The following is a 16,339-nucleotide window of genomic DNA, read 5'->3' on the forward strand; positions in this document are numbered from 1 at the left end:
ATGCGACTTTAGAGTAGAGGGGAATTATTGAAACGGGATTTGTACAGTGTTCCGCGCCGCGTGTATATACGTGTGTGTTTGTGTATTTTTGCGTTTGTGTGTATTGTGTTTGTTTCCCGGGGAAAAGACTCACGAGAAACACCGGCTGTTGTTATGCCTGCAGTGACGTTAAATTACTCCGTTCTCCGCTTGTAATTATTCCGTTACAAGCTTCAAAGTTGTAGGCCTATTTATCATCTGAATTTGCCGAAACAAGTTTAATGTACTGAAAGCCAAGACTTTGCTTCTTTGAAATCAGATCAAAACAAACTGTAACGGACCCTGCCTTGTTATCTATGATTACTATACACCTTACATTCATAATTTCAGCGGGAGGGAGGGGGAGCGGCGCTGAGGAACAGCAGAGTGGCGAGTGAGAGCTGTCATCTTCCCTTTACAAGCTTCAAACATGCCTGAAGCTAGTGAGACTGAATATAACAATCAAAAATAACAAAATGTACACAGCTAGATCAGATCGCGTTTTAGATGCGACTTTAGAGTAGAGGGGAATTATTGAAACGGGATTTGTACAGTTTTCCGCGGCATCTGCTGCTGCGAAAATGTGGGGCAGGGCTGAAAAGTGGGGGGGCCAATGGCCCCCTGGCCCCCCTGCTTCCGGCGCCCTTGCTGCACATTAAAGAAATGTGCCCAGTCAAAGAGATAGTGATCTAAAGCTAGTGTAAAAACAAAATTAAGTAGGTAGAAAGTTACAATCAAAGTTTATTTATATAGCCCAGTATCACACATTTTAAAATGTTTCTAAGGGGACTTTACAGTTTGTACAGAATACCCACACTCTGTCCTTAGACCCTGACATCAGACAAGGAAAAACGCCCACATTACACGCCATGAAACACGATATCACTTTAACTCCTATGAAAATTGTCAAAAAGTGCTCAAACTTCACATCTGTGCCAACAGTCCAGCCGGAAGACATTTGTAGATTTCGTCAATTGCCGTTGCCATGGAAATACAATGCGTGCCATGAAACACGGTTTGTTATAACTTCAGTGAACATGCTCTGAACGGCTAAAGAATTCACAGGTTTGGTAACGATGCAGTCCTCAAGACATCTAAGAGTATAATGGGGTGTCATCAAATGCCGTTGCCATGGCGACAGATCACTCGCCATCAAACACAATGTTTATGTTACTGCTGTAAGTCCTATAGACATTGTCCGATCGGCCTGAAACCTCCCACGTTTGCCAACGGCCGAGTCCGGAAAACGCATGCGTGATGTCGACATGCGGACAACAGTGGACCCGCACTGAGTGTCGAAGACCCTCCCATCGCTGCTCGCAGCTTTAATTAGATTTATTTTTGGACTATTTCCAAGTCCAAACAATCATAATTATTGGAGGGCCACAACTTTTTGATTTAGTTCTGTCCCTGGACATTCTTCAGCATAGTTGAATTTAAGAAGCCAGTTCAGGCACTTGATTTTCTAGATGGACCTTAAAAAAGTAAGGTGTTATAATACACTCACAACTATAATGTGTTTCTCGGTCTATACTGTATATCAAGAGCAGTGTTTGGCAAGTTACTTCCAAAATGTAACACAGTAGCCTACATATTACTTATTACTGTCTTTTTTAAGTAATAAGTTACATTACAATATTACTGTCTCTGAAATGTAATGAGTTACATTACTTTTATATTACTTTTGAGTTACCAAAATAACCGCCATAGAATGGCTAGGTATTTTGAATGCTAAAATGTAGTTTAGTGCAGCTCATTATACATCCAATGAAGGGCAATGTGGTATAGCATAACAACTGTTGGCCCTTAAGGCTACTAACCACTTGTATTACACGGCTTAGTTGAATACTCAACTGATCTTACATTCTTAACATGTGACACGTTGTTAATACAGTAGTACAGACCACTGTCAAGGACTATAATGAAGGTTTAAGGAGGATCAAGAAAGAGAAAGGAAAAGAGGTTAAAAGACGGAGCGCTGGACGTCAGATAAATCACCAGAAGAAGGCAGAGAGGAAGTAAACAGGAACACGGAATGGGCTCGTTTGTTTAGTATATGGCCGTGTAATAAGCGGGATAATGTGCAGCGAGGCGGTCATTATGGGGAAAAGAACACCCGACAGGCTGATCAGGGAACCTGATGCGAAGAGGAGGGATCTTGATGAGCATGAAGGGTAAACACCAGGTTTACTAATCTACCCGCACAATTTTTCTCTGGTGTCGGAATGTCTCGCGATGTAGGTACATTCTTAAAAAACAAAACACCATTTAATTTCGGGTTAAATGTGTTGTAACTTCGTTACTGAGCATTGTAACGGGTATTATATTACCCAAATTTCATTAGTAATGCGTTACATTACTTTGTTACAGCAAAAAGTCATATATTACTGTAACTCCGTTACTTTTGTAACGCGTTACACCCAACACTGATCAAGAGACCTACATTTTGCTCGTCAAACATACATCATACATTTTAGTTGAAAGACTGTTGTATATTCACTTTCCTTATTCTTTCTTTTTATTCTGCTTATTACATCTAAAAACAATGTTTACAAGAAAGGAACAATTTACTCATTGTAATGATGAAGAGCAACTCTTACAAAGTCCTGTTACTTATTACTATTTATGGTCTAAATATGGATAAAAACGTTGAGTTTTTCAAAATATTTTAACAATTTAACAAAGTAATGCAACAAAAATTTGAGCCATCATTACAGCAGATTGAGAATCAATTCAACCGACATGAAACCCAAAGCCAAAATTCATAAAAACATCTGAAGTCTTTGGCGAACTGAAAAGTAAAAAATATCCCATCAGATAAAAGCATCACCCTAAAGCTCTTTTGTCTTCCTCTCTATTCTCTCTGCCGCTGCTATCACAAGAGGCCAAGTCCCAACTGTATACCCAAATACAAATACACTCACATACGGCCCCGTGTGTCATAGAATGTGATGGATTACAACAATCAAACAATATTTCATGAGTCCCAGCTGGCTGCGAAGAGCCAGAGCCATTTAAATTTGTAGGAGAGAACAGATCTCTTTGTCTATTTTTGTCCCAACTGTCTCCCCCTTTCCTATCAGATGAGTCACGCTTTGTTCCCGGCCTACTGTGACACACACACATCCACAAACACACACCACTGTAGATTAAGCTGATGTGTTATACATTCATAGTCTCTTTTTGATTAAGATTGTAAAAAGTAAGTATAATCCGAAACCACCTGCTGTGACTTCACACAATTATTCATAGTCTCAAAGTAAAGTAAACTTTAGGAAGGAAGCCCTTTATTCTCAAACAAATCTTCAGACACTAAACATGTTCTGCACATAAACCTTACACTTCTATACAAATTGTTATTTTTCTATTCTCTTATTTATCTTTATATTAATATTGTACAATTCTGCAAATCGTCTTTTCCGTTAATAATTCTTTGTATTTCTCAAAATAATAAGTATTGTTTAGTTTGCCTAGAAGTATAAAGACTTATTAGCTGTGTTCAAATATTTTAAGAAACAAAATAATGGTGTAATCTCTAATAGTATAGTCGTACCAGTTCGACGCAATGCAGACATTTGAAATCTGGCTTTTCTCAACCTCTTCCTTTTAACATCTAGCCATTGTTGGGCAGCCTCGTAGAATTGGCTAGTCCTGCAATGTTAGCCAATGCTAGCTGCACAGGTCCTTCCAGCTATGATGGCGACTTGACAAAAAGTTGCGGTCAATATCAAGATCACAACGCAAGGAAGACCTCTTGAATGCTATTTTATATTCAGATTATTTGGAGCTTTGTTTGAAGGCAAAAGGACTTAATATAAAGGCAGTGATGACATTGCAGACCAATATCAATAAAGACAGGGATTGAGTTAGCAGACCAATAACAAATATGCAGATGCTAATTGCCCCCTGGTGTAGGTAGCTAATGATGCTATTTGCACATGGGTTGGTATAGCCAGTGTGGCTATTTACACCCAAAGTTGTATAAAGCATGAAAGAACATGCAACCAGGTGTCCATAGCCAGAAATGCTCTTAACACCCGGGCACACATCAGATTATGTTTTGAATGTATGGGTTTTAATGGAAATTCCTTATTATATGATGACTTTAGTCCCTTGTCGAGCTGCTTCAATTCCCCTATAGTAGATGAATAAAGGCACCTCTTACAGTATCTTCAGCACTGTTGTTAATTAAACTGAACATTAAGACACAAATACCATCTGTGCTGTGCAGGTGTCAGTATAATGCAAAGGTGTTCCACATACACATGTATATTAGCTGTAACATTAATTGACTAATAATTACAATAAATCCTGTATACTTCCTACATAATAATTAAAATAATACATTTAAAAGGCTTATCAGACCATATGTATATCTTCATTGCTCCATTTTATTTGTTTGTGCTTTTGTGAGGTGTTTAAATGCCCTTCAAGGCATAACAATTAAATTGCCCAAAACTGTTACAGATACATGAAGGCAAAGTTAGATTGCAACTTCTCTGTTTTTCCATTTGCAGTTAGTCTTTCCGATGCCTATATGAATAAGTTGACAGACGTTACATTCCTTAGGGTGAGATTGTTCATTTATTTTTTCTGTTTCCTTCTCTTCTCCTTGTATGTGTCTAGACAAGAATGTGGTAACTCAGTCCATGCTGTCCACAGCCTCCTCTCTGAGAGACCACGCAGCTTTCTTCCAATCAGAAACCATGCGGCCGGCAAATGACCCTAAAGAGCGGGACCCCTCCCACGTACGGATGCTGAATGATGTACTCCGTGACCTGGAGAAGAGCTTCATCCTCCCACAGACACCACCTGGAGTGTACAGGTAAGAGACTGTCTCAGAGGAACCCGGGAGTGTAAACACCATATATATACATATAAAACCTCAAAACCTCAACAATTTGAACCGAGTTGACATTCTTAGTGCAATCTAGCATTGTGTGCATTATGTTTTGGGTATTGTGAGTTCAATAGTTCCTTTTTTTATCCTTTTTTAAATGAGAACATTCTATTTTTCTTATTTTCTCTTCACAGTTGACATTAAAAGGTCTTAAAATCAGCAAGCAGGCAATCATCGTCTGCCTCCCTATATACTTGGTTCTGTTATTTGAACAATCTGAAACAGTTGATCTTTTGTATTTGTTTGCATACTCAAAATCCAGCATTACCTGACACTGGTACCCTGTAGATTTGTCTTAAAAACAAAAACTGTAATGTTAAATAGGTCAAATATCTCTTGAAAAACCTTTTGAAAGCTGCATTTTTGGTATTTTTCTTAGTGTGTTACTGCCACCATATGTTAATCAGTGGAATGACACAAATGGTTGTCAGGAATATGTGCTGCATGGCCATGCGATGGGATTATACATACAACATCTCTTTCTAATCACGTTGCTCTTTAGCACCCTTGGTGGTCCAAAAGTCCATAGGGGCCCTTTAAAATTAAAGATATATGAAACAATATTTTGAGTGCACAGGGCATGTACCTGCATATTGCATAGATTACTTACCACTTTCACATACGGTCATATTTTGTGTGATATTTGTCAACTTTGATACTGAATGACGATTGGCCAGTTAGCCCTTGGGGTCTTGTTGTCTAGATTCAGACTGCTTTAGAAATATGTCAGACTTAACACTAAAGCATTGTCTTTTTATTTATTCCATGGTGCTGCTCTGCAGTGCAGGTTTGTGGTGGTACATTTTCACTTGAGTTCTGAAAAGCAGACATTCACCAGGCAGAAACAAACTGAAATAGTGCAGTTTAGAGGGTTTGCTAAATCCAACTTTGAGCACTCATATGAGCAAACCTCAGTGTAAAGGGCAAGGGTTTGTCCATGTCATATGTCTGACTTACCAATGGAAAGGCAAATTAAACCATATAGGCTACAGAAACTTTGTTTTTAGTGAAGTATAGCAGTCTGCTAAAGGTGTTGGTTAACATTGACAGAATAAAATTGTGAAATGTATGTAAAAAAAAAATCAAAAAGAAATGTGTTATTGTGAAATGATGCACATGACTTAGGCCCATTCCCAAACCAACCCCCTACACCCTACCCCTCCGTTTGCGCGTTCACGCGGAGGGTCCGCCATATTGAGGGCTGTTCCAAACCAACGAGTGTGGAGCGGTGTGGACGGGGAGTGGGCTATCAAGCCCTCAAACAGCGAGTCTGCAGCGGTGCTGACTTGAGACCGGTCTCTACCTGACAGGAGTCACGCTGTGTGTGTCCGTCAGGAAACACGCTGTTTACAAGTAGTTCCAGCAAACATCCACTGATAAACTGCGATGTTAACAACCTCATGATAACATCATAATGTTTTAACTTAGGATCATACCTGTGTTTAGTCTAGTAAAAGGTCAATGTGTGCATTTTGTTGCAAAAACTAAGAAGCTTATAAACATCAGGTTTAAAACTAAAAGAGCTTTACCAAAAAGTAACACAATGAAATATGTTTGGAGTTTTATTTGAGTTATTAATTTACATTTTTTGTCAAAGAGATGCTGATTTGAAACCGTTGTTACATACAGTTACGGCATTTCCTGTTTCTGCCGGAGAGAGGGGAGGCCGTCCCAAAGCTTGCCGCTGTATTTACTCCCTCCACCTGACAGGAGGGAGCCTCGTTGAGCTGCGAGTGTGGCTACAGACGGAGTTCACTCCGTAACGGAGGGGTAGGGTCGAGGGAGTGGTTTGGGGTTGGGCCTTAATGTGGCAGTGGCGGCTAGCCAATAGGGGGTGATAGGGCGCCGCCCTCCCTAAACCACACACACAAACTGATACTGATACTAATTGATTATACAAATTGTCAATATGTATGTGTTTAAAATATGGAATGCACCCAGAAATATGTGTAAAATATGATTTTAAAATATGTTGCTAAATATATATTCTGTTGCTACACTGTATGACTGAAGTTCACGAGGCGGGTCTCTGTAGCAGGTTAGCCAATTGCTGATTCAAGATATGAACATGTCGTAAAATGTAGCCAATCAGCGTCCTCAAAACTACTTCCAGAGGGGGGATTATTTTATCGCCCCAAGTAAGCAACTGCTATGCAGCTGGACGACGGCCACAGGATTGTGGTGAGGAAACACAATGAGGAGGTGGATAAAAACAGCCATATTTTATCCATAATAGTGAAGTTTTGTGGGGCTTTTGAGTTGGCTTTGTGTGGGCATGACAAGACTGACTCTTCAGTCAACCCTGGCATTTTCAGGGGATTGGTGGATTTAGTTTCCTCCCTTCACACTGTGCTGGAGGAGCACCTGAAGACCGCCATCGTTGTTAAAGGTTCGTCGTAGACGTATACACCACATTGATTTTAAGAATAATTATTATTAGTTTGTTACATCTTCAGCTTTTTGTATTACTGTTGATTATACCGTTGTTCTATGACTATCTAAAGTGCAAATGCTTTTTTAGTGAAAATGAGGAATACATTGAACCTAATGACTGTAAATATAGCAGAAACCTGGCATATTCCGAAGCAGCTGGCTGCTAGGTTACACCTGTTTAAACACAATGGCCTGTAGCCTGGATAGCCATGACTCATCCCAACACTTGTGAAATATTTGGAACGCACTAGTATTCATTTTGCGACAGCAACTCCTGAGGCCAAACCCAGAAATTCAAATGTGCTGATCCCATTAAAAGTTAAAGAAAGGCACTGTAGAGGAGTTACAGAACTGAGGAATTTCACTTTTCATTTTCACTTGAATTCCACGTGTTCTGTTATTCCGTATTTGGACTAGTGTTCTATGAACAGGATCTTAATAATACAATCAGCAATACTCCTTATTTTAAATGGAAACAGGATCTCCAATGAATGCGCACCATTTCTGTTGTGTTGAAAACAGTGTGTTTTCCACAAAACTTAAAGGGGCCCTTTTATGCTTTTGGGGTTTTTCCCTTTCCTGTAGTGTGTTTTATAGGTTTTTGTGCATGTAAATGGTCTGTGTGACAGAGCGGATCACAGAGTGACTGACTCCGCCACTGACAGCCGACACACACACACACACACGCACACACACACACACACACACACACACACACACTCACACACCAAACATTTCCTGCTCTCTTCCGTGAAATGAACCATACAATTTCTTATTTATTTTGCGTTTGTTAATTATGGGGAATGAGTGTGTTAATGTGGTTTGGAGTGTAATTGTGTCACCTGTTGACGGTAAGCCTGGTGGGAGGGGCTATGGGTTCAAAAGGGACGGGGTTTGGCCATGGAAGTGGGCACTCGGGGGAATGTTGCAGTGAAGGCAACAGCTGGGACGTGTTCGAGAGATCATTGCAGAGAAGGCAACAGTAGAACATGTTTACTCTCTGTGAGTGATGGACGGCCTGATTTTGTTTCTTTAAGTTGTGCTGGTCCGCTATTTTTTTTTGCTGCGCTAATTAAAGTTTTGGAGCTTAAACCAACCGACTAGGCCAGTGTTTTCGAACGGACAAATAGAACCCCGTCAGTCTGCAAAGGCTAAAATCCCAAAGTTCCCCCGGAAAATAATGACATCACTATGTAACACTCGCTCTTCTTTTGGCTAGCGCTCCAACACATTGTACGTGATAGGCTAAGAGCCGAGACAATCTCTAAGACCCCATTTGCACGCATACGAAACGCAAACGAACACTATATCAAAAAAGTATTACGTTTACAAGAGACCGCTCGGAAGCGCTGGAGACGCTGTAGTACATATGCCGGGCCTGTAAGTGGCGCTGTCCTCCCGCCACAAAATACACCAAAAGCAACGAAGACCCCCGAGCATGGTTGCCATGGTTTCCCTTCTGTTTATGCCCTGCGGTGGATTTAGCAACTTGTAGTTCATGTAATTCTCCATGTCCACTTGTTGCTGATGGTTGTGGTAGAGGAGCTGTATACTTTGCAATAACAGCAGTGAGCAGCAGAGGTGGGGAGAGGTGGGGCTATGGCTTCATCGTTATCAGGAAATGATCGTATAGGGCGTACACACGGAGCCGTTTGGCCCCCCCAGAGCATCAGATCTATCCACCTTGGGACCCGTTATCGTTTGCGGGCTCCGTTTCCGCGTTTCCGTTACGGCCTCGTGTGAACGAACGGGCTATACGAATGAGAAAAGTAGCGGATACAACCGTTTGCGTTCTCGTGTAAACAGCACCTAAGAGGTGGACCAATCCCAACAGATAAGCTAACCAGACAGAGGGTGAAAAGAGGTGCTGCAGCACAGGCAGTATGAGAACAATAAAGAGCTTTTTGAACATTAAAGCATGGAGACATGTCACAGTAGAGACAAAGAATACTAATATGAACCTGAAAACAAGCATGATATGTCCTCTTTTATCAATCATTATATGTACAGGGTTGCTTTGACTGTAAATGGAAAACTGACAAGCTACTGTATGTTAGGCACCATCACAAAAGGGCCAAAAGAGCTAGTTCAATATTTTAAAGGTTTTTCATGAATCTTCAAAGAACCACAATTTCATATGGATCACTGTAAACAAAACTAAAAATGAGCAAATGTAAGTAAAAAAGCTATTTAATGTAGAATATGGTAACATCATATCTAGGCACCCACCCACTTCCATAACAGGATATAGGAAGAAAAGGTTGAAATATGGATACAGATATTTATATAAAAAAGGTAACATCCTCTCTGCCCTAGTTCCTATGACTTGGCAGAGAGAAATAAAAAATAAAACTACATCAACGATGGTGGCCATGACAATGCCAATAATTCTCAAAACAAATTTAGACCCAGCATAAAGGAAAAATACATTACCCTCCCTCCCCCTTTCTGACCCTCCTCGCCCCTAATCATTTTTCCATCAGTCCCTAAATCACATGCAGCCATGATTTGAATCTGCCGTCAGCCATCTGTCTTGCTTCGGGGGAACCATTTATTTGTGTTCTACATATGGAGCAGAACAGCCATAATGTAACATAAAATGTTAGCTTCAGAGTGTACTCATATTTATTCCTTCTGACAAAAAAGGGGGGAATAATTTACACACAACAGTGTCTGAAATGTTTTTCCAAGCAGCAGCTTTTCAGGGCAGCAGTAATTCATTGGCTCTGCACTGTGCATGTACAAGGAAGTGAGAGATTAGTTGGGGAATTTCTTTTTTGGTGAATCTGTCGCGCTAGAGAATAAACACAATAACTCATAGCCTGTCGCATGTAGTCGGCTGACCTTGAATGATAGTGGAAACTTTTTCTCCGAAACTATATTTCTATCTCATCAGAGTAACTCTTCTTTGTTAGATTTTAGCATGTACATGCCGCCCCCCCCCCCCTCAATAGCTCTTTAGCTGTCTACTTTTCAACCAGATTGCGCTTCAGTGTTATTCACAGTTTATGGCAGTAATAGACATGTTAATTGTCCTCGACTGCCATTAGCATCCGAGCTAAAAATTAGCTGCTCCATCATGCTCGGAAAGCAGTAAGGCTTAATAGCGCTCATTTATAATGGAAGTTACCATTCTCAAATACGCCTGAGACAATTAGACTAAGAGCACTGAACATTCTATTTCAAATTTGCGTTTTGACCGTTTATGTGGGCAAAAAAAACAGCGGTACATTTTCAAACAACATATGACACTTTGGTGTGCAGCATTGCAGCAAGATACACCCCTAATGAAGCCTGTGATTTGTCTTTTGTGGTTATGTGAATGACCTAAGCTCAGGAATCAATAATGGACCTTGGACCATGGTGGTCAGTTTGTAGAACTGGTGGACCATGTACTGGGGCTTGGGCCCTGTTTTGCAGGATCAAATCCGGCCTGGGACCATTTGCCGTATGTCTTCCCTTCTTATCTCCCCCTAGAATGTCACATATAAAGGCACTTGTGGCCCAAAAAATATACATGTTTAAGTGGGAATGCGCTAATATCTCCCATACCATTAGTGTCCTATCAATAAAGAGAAAAGCATTAAATAAAAACTCAAATGTCTATCTTCAGTAAATAATCCCAAATGTTGCAAACTTTGTTTAACGTTTTTGAACAAACTTTAACTGTGAGTGGCTGAGCTCAAGATAAAAAATATTTTCAAAAAATTGCATATTTAGACATATTAGACTAAAGTACTCTTTAATGTTTAAATTAAGCCTTATTAGTTTGTCTGTTTTGCACATCCTCCTATTAATATCTAATAATAAAATAATACAACTCAATAACGTGCTTTAACCACCAGGTGTCACATATTGATTTACAGTAGACATGACTGCAGGACAGGTAGAATTTGATGCTAGTATTTGCCCAATGATACTTCGACATTGACTACATAGGGTGGGTATCAAAACACTGACCCCTTTGATGGGTAGACCAGACATTCATTTACCCATGAGTCATTTCCTAAAAAGTAATGTATAGACTCATTTAGAAGGTTGTCCAATCGGCCTCTTCATCACAACCCTCTGATACAGACTCTTTGTTTCTCTGATTCTCTGCTTTGTTTGAGCTGAGGAGAACTGGCCAATGTGTGTTTACAAACAGCAATCGACACGGCTGCATACTATAAATGGCTTTTAAGTGATGATATTAAAAATGAAGGACGATAACACGTCTCAAGGGAGCATTTGAAATGATATACACAAGCTTCTATTTAGTATCAGTTAGATATCAGGGGTTCCCAAACTTTTTCAGCATGAGACCCAAAACAGAAATGTTGTGGTCCTAAGGGACCCAAGCTCAAAAAATGTCATGATTTTCCATAATATCTACAGTTATAAACAAAGAATGCAACACACCATGAATTTGAAATGTAAATGAAAATATGTATTTAATTATAAAAGTGCACCCTTTGAGCTTGCCCAGAAAAAGATAAGGATCAAAGCAGAAAGATGAAACATGGGACGTGCAGTCAAGTATATACAGTACAAATTTCAATTATACAATTATCAAAAGTGCAATATTAAGTTTGTCGATAGCTCAAAAACTATGTACACACCATTTTAAACTATTTTAAATGAACAAAGAACAAACATGTTGTAAACAGAAAGGGACAAAACACTAACTGAAGTACAGTCAAGTGTATTCAGTACATCACAGGTGAAACCAAATTTAAATTATCAGAAGTGCAACATTAAGTTTGTCACTAGATCAAAAACTATGTAAATACATTTTTTAAACACTTTTAAATGAACAGAGCTGTTTTAAAACACTCTGAGAGAGAAAGAAACTCCAACACTTGGCAACTGATTAACTTTTTTTTTGTGGAGGCTGACTTGATAGGATGCCCTCAGTGCCCCTCTGTTCCCTTTGAATGCCTGAAAATAACATAGAATATATTATCATTAACATTGCTGGGTTATTGGGTGATTTTTAATACCAGCCGGCGTACGCTGTATACCCAATGTGGACCTGGCAACCGCATTTATAGCGCATTACATTACATGTTACTTGTTAGACGCTTTTATCTAAAGCGACTACATACTCAATACTGTGGGGAATCCCCACAGAGGGATTTTGACAGGGTTGTTGCACAAAAGATCCAAGCGCGCAAAGAAGAAATCTGAGAGCAGACATTTCAGGAGCGCACAGAAACAGCCTGAGTGCAAGGAGAAGGTTTTAAACTGGAACACAGGAAACAAGCGCAGCAATATATCTGAGTGCAAGCGTACAGTTTGAGCAGCAGCAGAGCAAATCTAAGCGCAAGCAGGCACTATTTGAGTGTGAGGACAGGGTTTGAGGGAAAGAAATACATATTCTGAACGTGAAATCAATAAAGTATGCTCTCAAATGTAAAGACCACGCTCTTGAATAAAGATAGGGAATAACCCCCATATGTATTCCTATGTGCATCACACTGTAGCACTCACAGCAGATACTTTCTCTCGCTTTCCTTCTCATACTACCTGTCACTTTCCCTCTAATCTTCCTGTGGTTATTGTTTTGAAACACCGCTCCGTGCTGCTGCAGAATGTAGTGGACTCGCGGGAGCGCACAGCTGGAGGTCCGCTCCGGGGCTCAGTCTGCATTTCATCCAACTTTGCATTAACGAAACAATTTCACAACAGACCCTGACAAACTCACAAAAACACAAAACAAATGATTAAAATGAGTGACTTACTTTTCCGCCGTCAAAACACTGCTTCTTGAAAGACTCTTCTTTGCAGATGAAAAAATCCTTCGATTTGTCCCGATGCAGAGGATGTTTTCTTTGGAGATGCAGGTCCAATTTATTCATTTTCAAGCTTTCGTTACTGAGCACCTCTCCACATAGAACACACTGAGGCCGCTCCTCTCCATTTCTAACAGCCTTTGTGAAGCCAACGTTTAAAAACTCCTCTTTGTATCATCTTTTTGCCATCATGTACGATCGGGATTAATCAACAGACAATAAACAGACAGCGCGAAAACCTTCGCGGGGGACGCGTCAGAGCTGATACAAATAAAATCTTTTATTTTTAGTTTATTTGTAATTAGAAAATGTAATCATTCAATATACAATGCTATATTGCATAACGCTGCGTGTGTGTAGCAATGCATTTAACTGGCGACCCAATCAAAATGGGTCCGCGACCCATTTTGGGTCACGACCCTGAGTTTGGTAAAGGCTGAGTTAGGTAATCCCCCTTGTCAGTTAGTATCCTTGATACTGCAAGGAGACGTATTATGTGAAAAGAAATGTAAGATGTTGTTTAATTGCTTATATATTTATGATCCACGTCATGTTTTCAGTTTTGGCAGTAGTTCTCCTGTTTGTCTAGAAGTCTTCTCAGCAGGGCTCTATAAATAGAGAATTACGGCAGATATGTAATATTTAATGCAGCCGAACCGTGTATTACAATGCCGTTATGTGATGACTTTCAAAGAGAAAAGCAAGCACACTCGGAATAAAGTATTATTTTATTTTTAAAAAACGTTTTCAGATTTTACATCACATAAACACCAAATCCCAGCGTGCATTGCGGCTAAACCATCCAATCAACGAGCTGAGGATCTTGCCTACGTCTGTTTCCGGTTTAGTTTATGACCAATTTATTTTGTTATACACACACATTACTTCACATTTACATTTTAATTTGCATTAAAGTATTTCGTGAGGCCTTCTAAAATGTTTTTAAATATAACTATGGTTGTAGTTGAAGAGTTTGTAAATTAACATGAACTGAAGCTGTTGCCTGGCAACTCAATCGCACAACGTCACGTCCGTTAATTCCACATCCACACGCGCGGATTAACATCGATTTGATACATTAATGCCTTTGTTTCTGCTAAAAGAGGTGTCGAGCAGCTGGGGTAACAAGAAAATCGGCGTAATCGAGTGTGAATATTATATTATTATATTAATATTGACAATAACAACCGACCGTACCGAGCAGCATTTGCTCGGCATTTCCGGGTATTTCTCCACTGGTTAACATGGGTTAACAATACCATGTAACTGTCATGTTTGAAGGGACGAAATCGTGACATCTTCACGTCTCCCAGCATGGTAAATCGTCACATGTTCACGTCTTGCCGTGATATCGGGTTGAACCAGCACCCTGTATGTAATGTACAGGGGTTCAAAGGTCAAGCCAGCATATATCTGTCCTTTCCTCTTTGTGTTCTTGTTTCCTTTATTGGGACATGTTTCTTATGACTAGAGTGAATGCACTCATTTAAACTGGCAAAGGCCACACACACACACACACACACACACACACACACACACACACACACATACACAGTTACTAGCCACGCTGTGGAGTGCCTTAGTTTTTACCTCAAGTAAAATACTGAAGACAAGAGAATGTAGCCATAACTGATTAAATTATAGATTTGGTTTTTGGGGTCAGATCTGGACCTTGTTCTAGATTTAAACGAGCCCTGACAGCTGTCTTTAAAAACACAATGTTGTTACTCATTAACCCTAGCAAAACATTACTAATGGTATTGGCCTATTTTATTAGTCTAAGCTCTTAAACGGCTTCTCAGTTTCGTTTCATGAAGCATCATTTTGGTAGGACCACTTAGAGATTCAGTTTACAAAAGGCAGAACTCATTCGCAAATTGGACGTGTCCGCCATTGTTCGTTTAGAAATGTTAGTTTCGGTTCTGTTTGTCGATTCCTAATGAAATGCATCTCGCCGCTTTCTGTGCAGGGGCGGGGCGGGAAGTGTAGCACAGTGGCAGGGTTGGGAAGCAAAACTCGGTTCCGAGTAGGAACAAATAACAATTGTCCGTTCCCGGGATTGATAAGAGTTGTGAGGACAGGAGGCGAAGCCGAGCCCCGCGGACCGCAGCTCCCTCTCTCTGCTCCGGATCAGCTGATCGCTGCATGGTACAGCTCAGCGTCTCTCTCTCTCTCTCTCTCTCTCTCTCTCTCTCTCTCTCTTTCTACACACAGCGGATTCACTGCCCGTTTAACAGCCTCATCTTTGTCAAACTTTCTTATGTTCTTTCTCTAACACGTAATGAAGGTTATTAGGACTTTTAGCTCCTTTGTTGTTAATATTGACCGCCATTTCCTTTATGAAGTGAAGCAGCCTCCCTGTGTCCTCGCGCTGTAATCATATCCCCGGACCCCCATACTCGGAGGAGCACAGGGATGTCAGTATTGTTTATAAGGCAGGGTATAGAAATTATTGAAATTAAAATACTATTTATTTACTTTTACAAACAGTGAACAGCTGGGCAGCTGCAGCATGTGTATTGCAGGACATGTGTAAGCGTCTTTGAGTTTTAGAAAAGCGCTAGGCCTATAGGCTATAAATATAATGTATTATTATTATTATTATTAGGCCTATGTGTTGGACATGTGTGGTTGGACTCTGTCTCACAGGCAGGTTGCAGCATGTGTGTTGCAGGACATGTGTTGGACACACAGATTGTGTGGTTGGACTCTGTCTCACAGGCAGGTTGCAGTGTAACATCAGAGGAGACTGGGCCAATTGTACATTCTTAAACTGCACCACTTAGAACTAACAAAACAATGCAGAGATTATTTGTATATAATTGTATTCAATAACCGTAATAAATTTAACAGTATGAACTGATTTGTAAATAGGAATACAGATTTGACTTAATGTTTTCATAAATATATTTTTCTCCCAGTTTGTCATGGGACTTATTTTTACCCTCTCAAAGAACCGGAATCGAGAACCGAAAATAACTGGAATCGAAAAGCAGAACCGGAATCGTTAAAATCTAAACGATACCCAGCCCTATGTGTGATGCAGTAAAATCTTACGTGGGAAAATGTGAAATACGATGGCGAAGAAGAAGATTCCAGTGGCCCCAATTTGTGTCCATTCTGGACAAGTGAAAATGTATTCGGACAAGTAAATTGCCAAACTCACTTGTCCATGGACAAGTACTCTCTAAAAACTTTTTCTCACACTGTTGTT

The 16,339-nt window shown here is 40.1% G+C and overlaps 1 protein-coding gene across 1 annotated transcript in view; it reads left to right on the plus strand.

Annotated features, from left to right (window-relative positions):
- naaladl2 (N-acetylated alpha-linked acidic dipeptidase like 2) overlaps positions 1-16,339 on the plus strand; it is a 1,042,014-nt gene that overhangs the window by 993,477 nt on the left and 32,198 nt on the right. The window contains exon 17 of the mRNA XM_079650093.1: positions 4,645-4,843. Within this exon, the coding sequence (XP_079506219.1) occupies positions 4,645-4,843 (199 nt within the window). The remainder of the gene's footprint in view (positions 1-4,644; positions 4,844-16,339) is intronic.

This window comes from Notothenia rossii, assembly GCF_949606895.1.
Source record: "Notothenia rossii genome assembly, chromosome: 1".
NCBI lineage: Eukaryota > Metazoa > Chordata > Actinopteri > Perciformes > Nototheniidae > Notothenia > Notothenia rossii.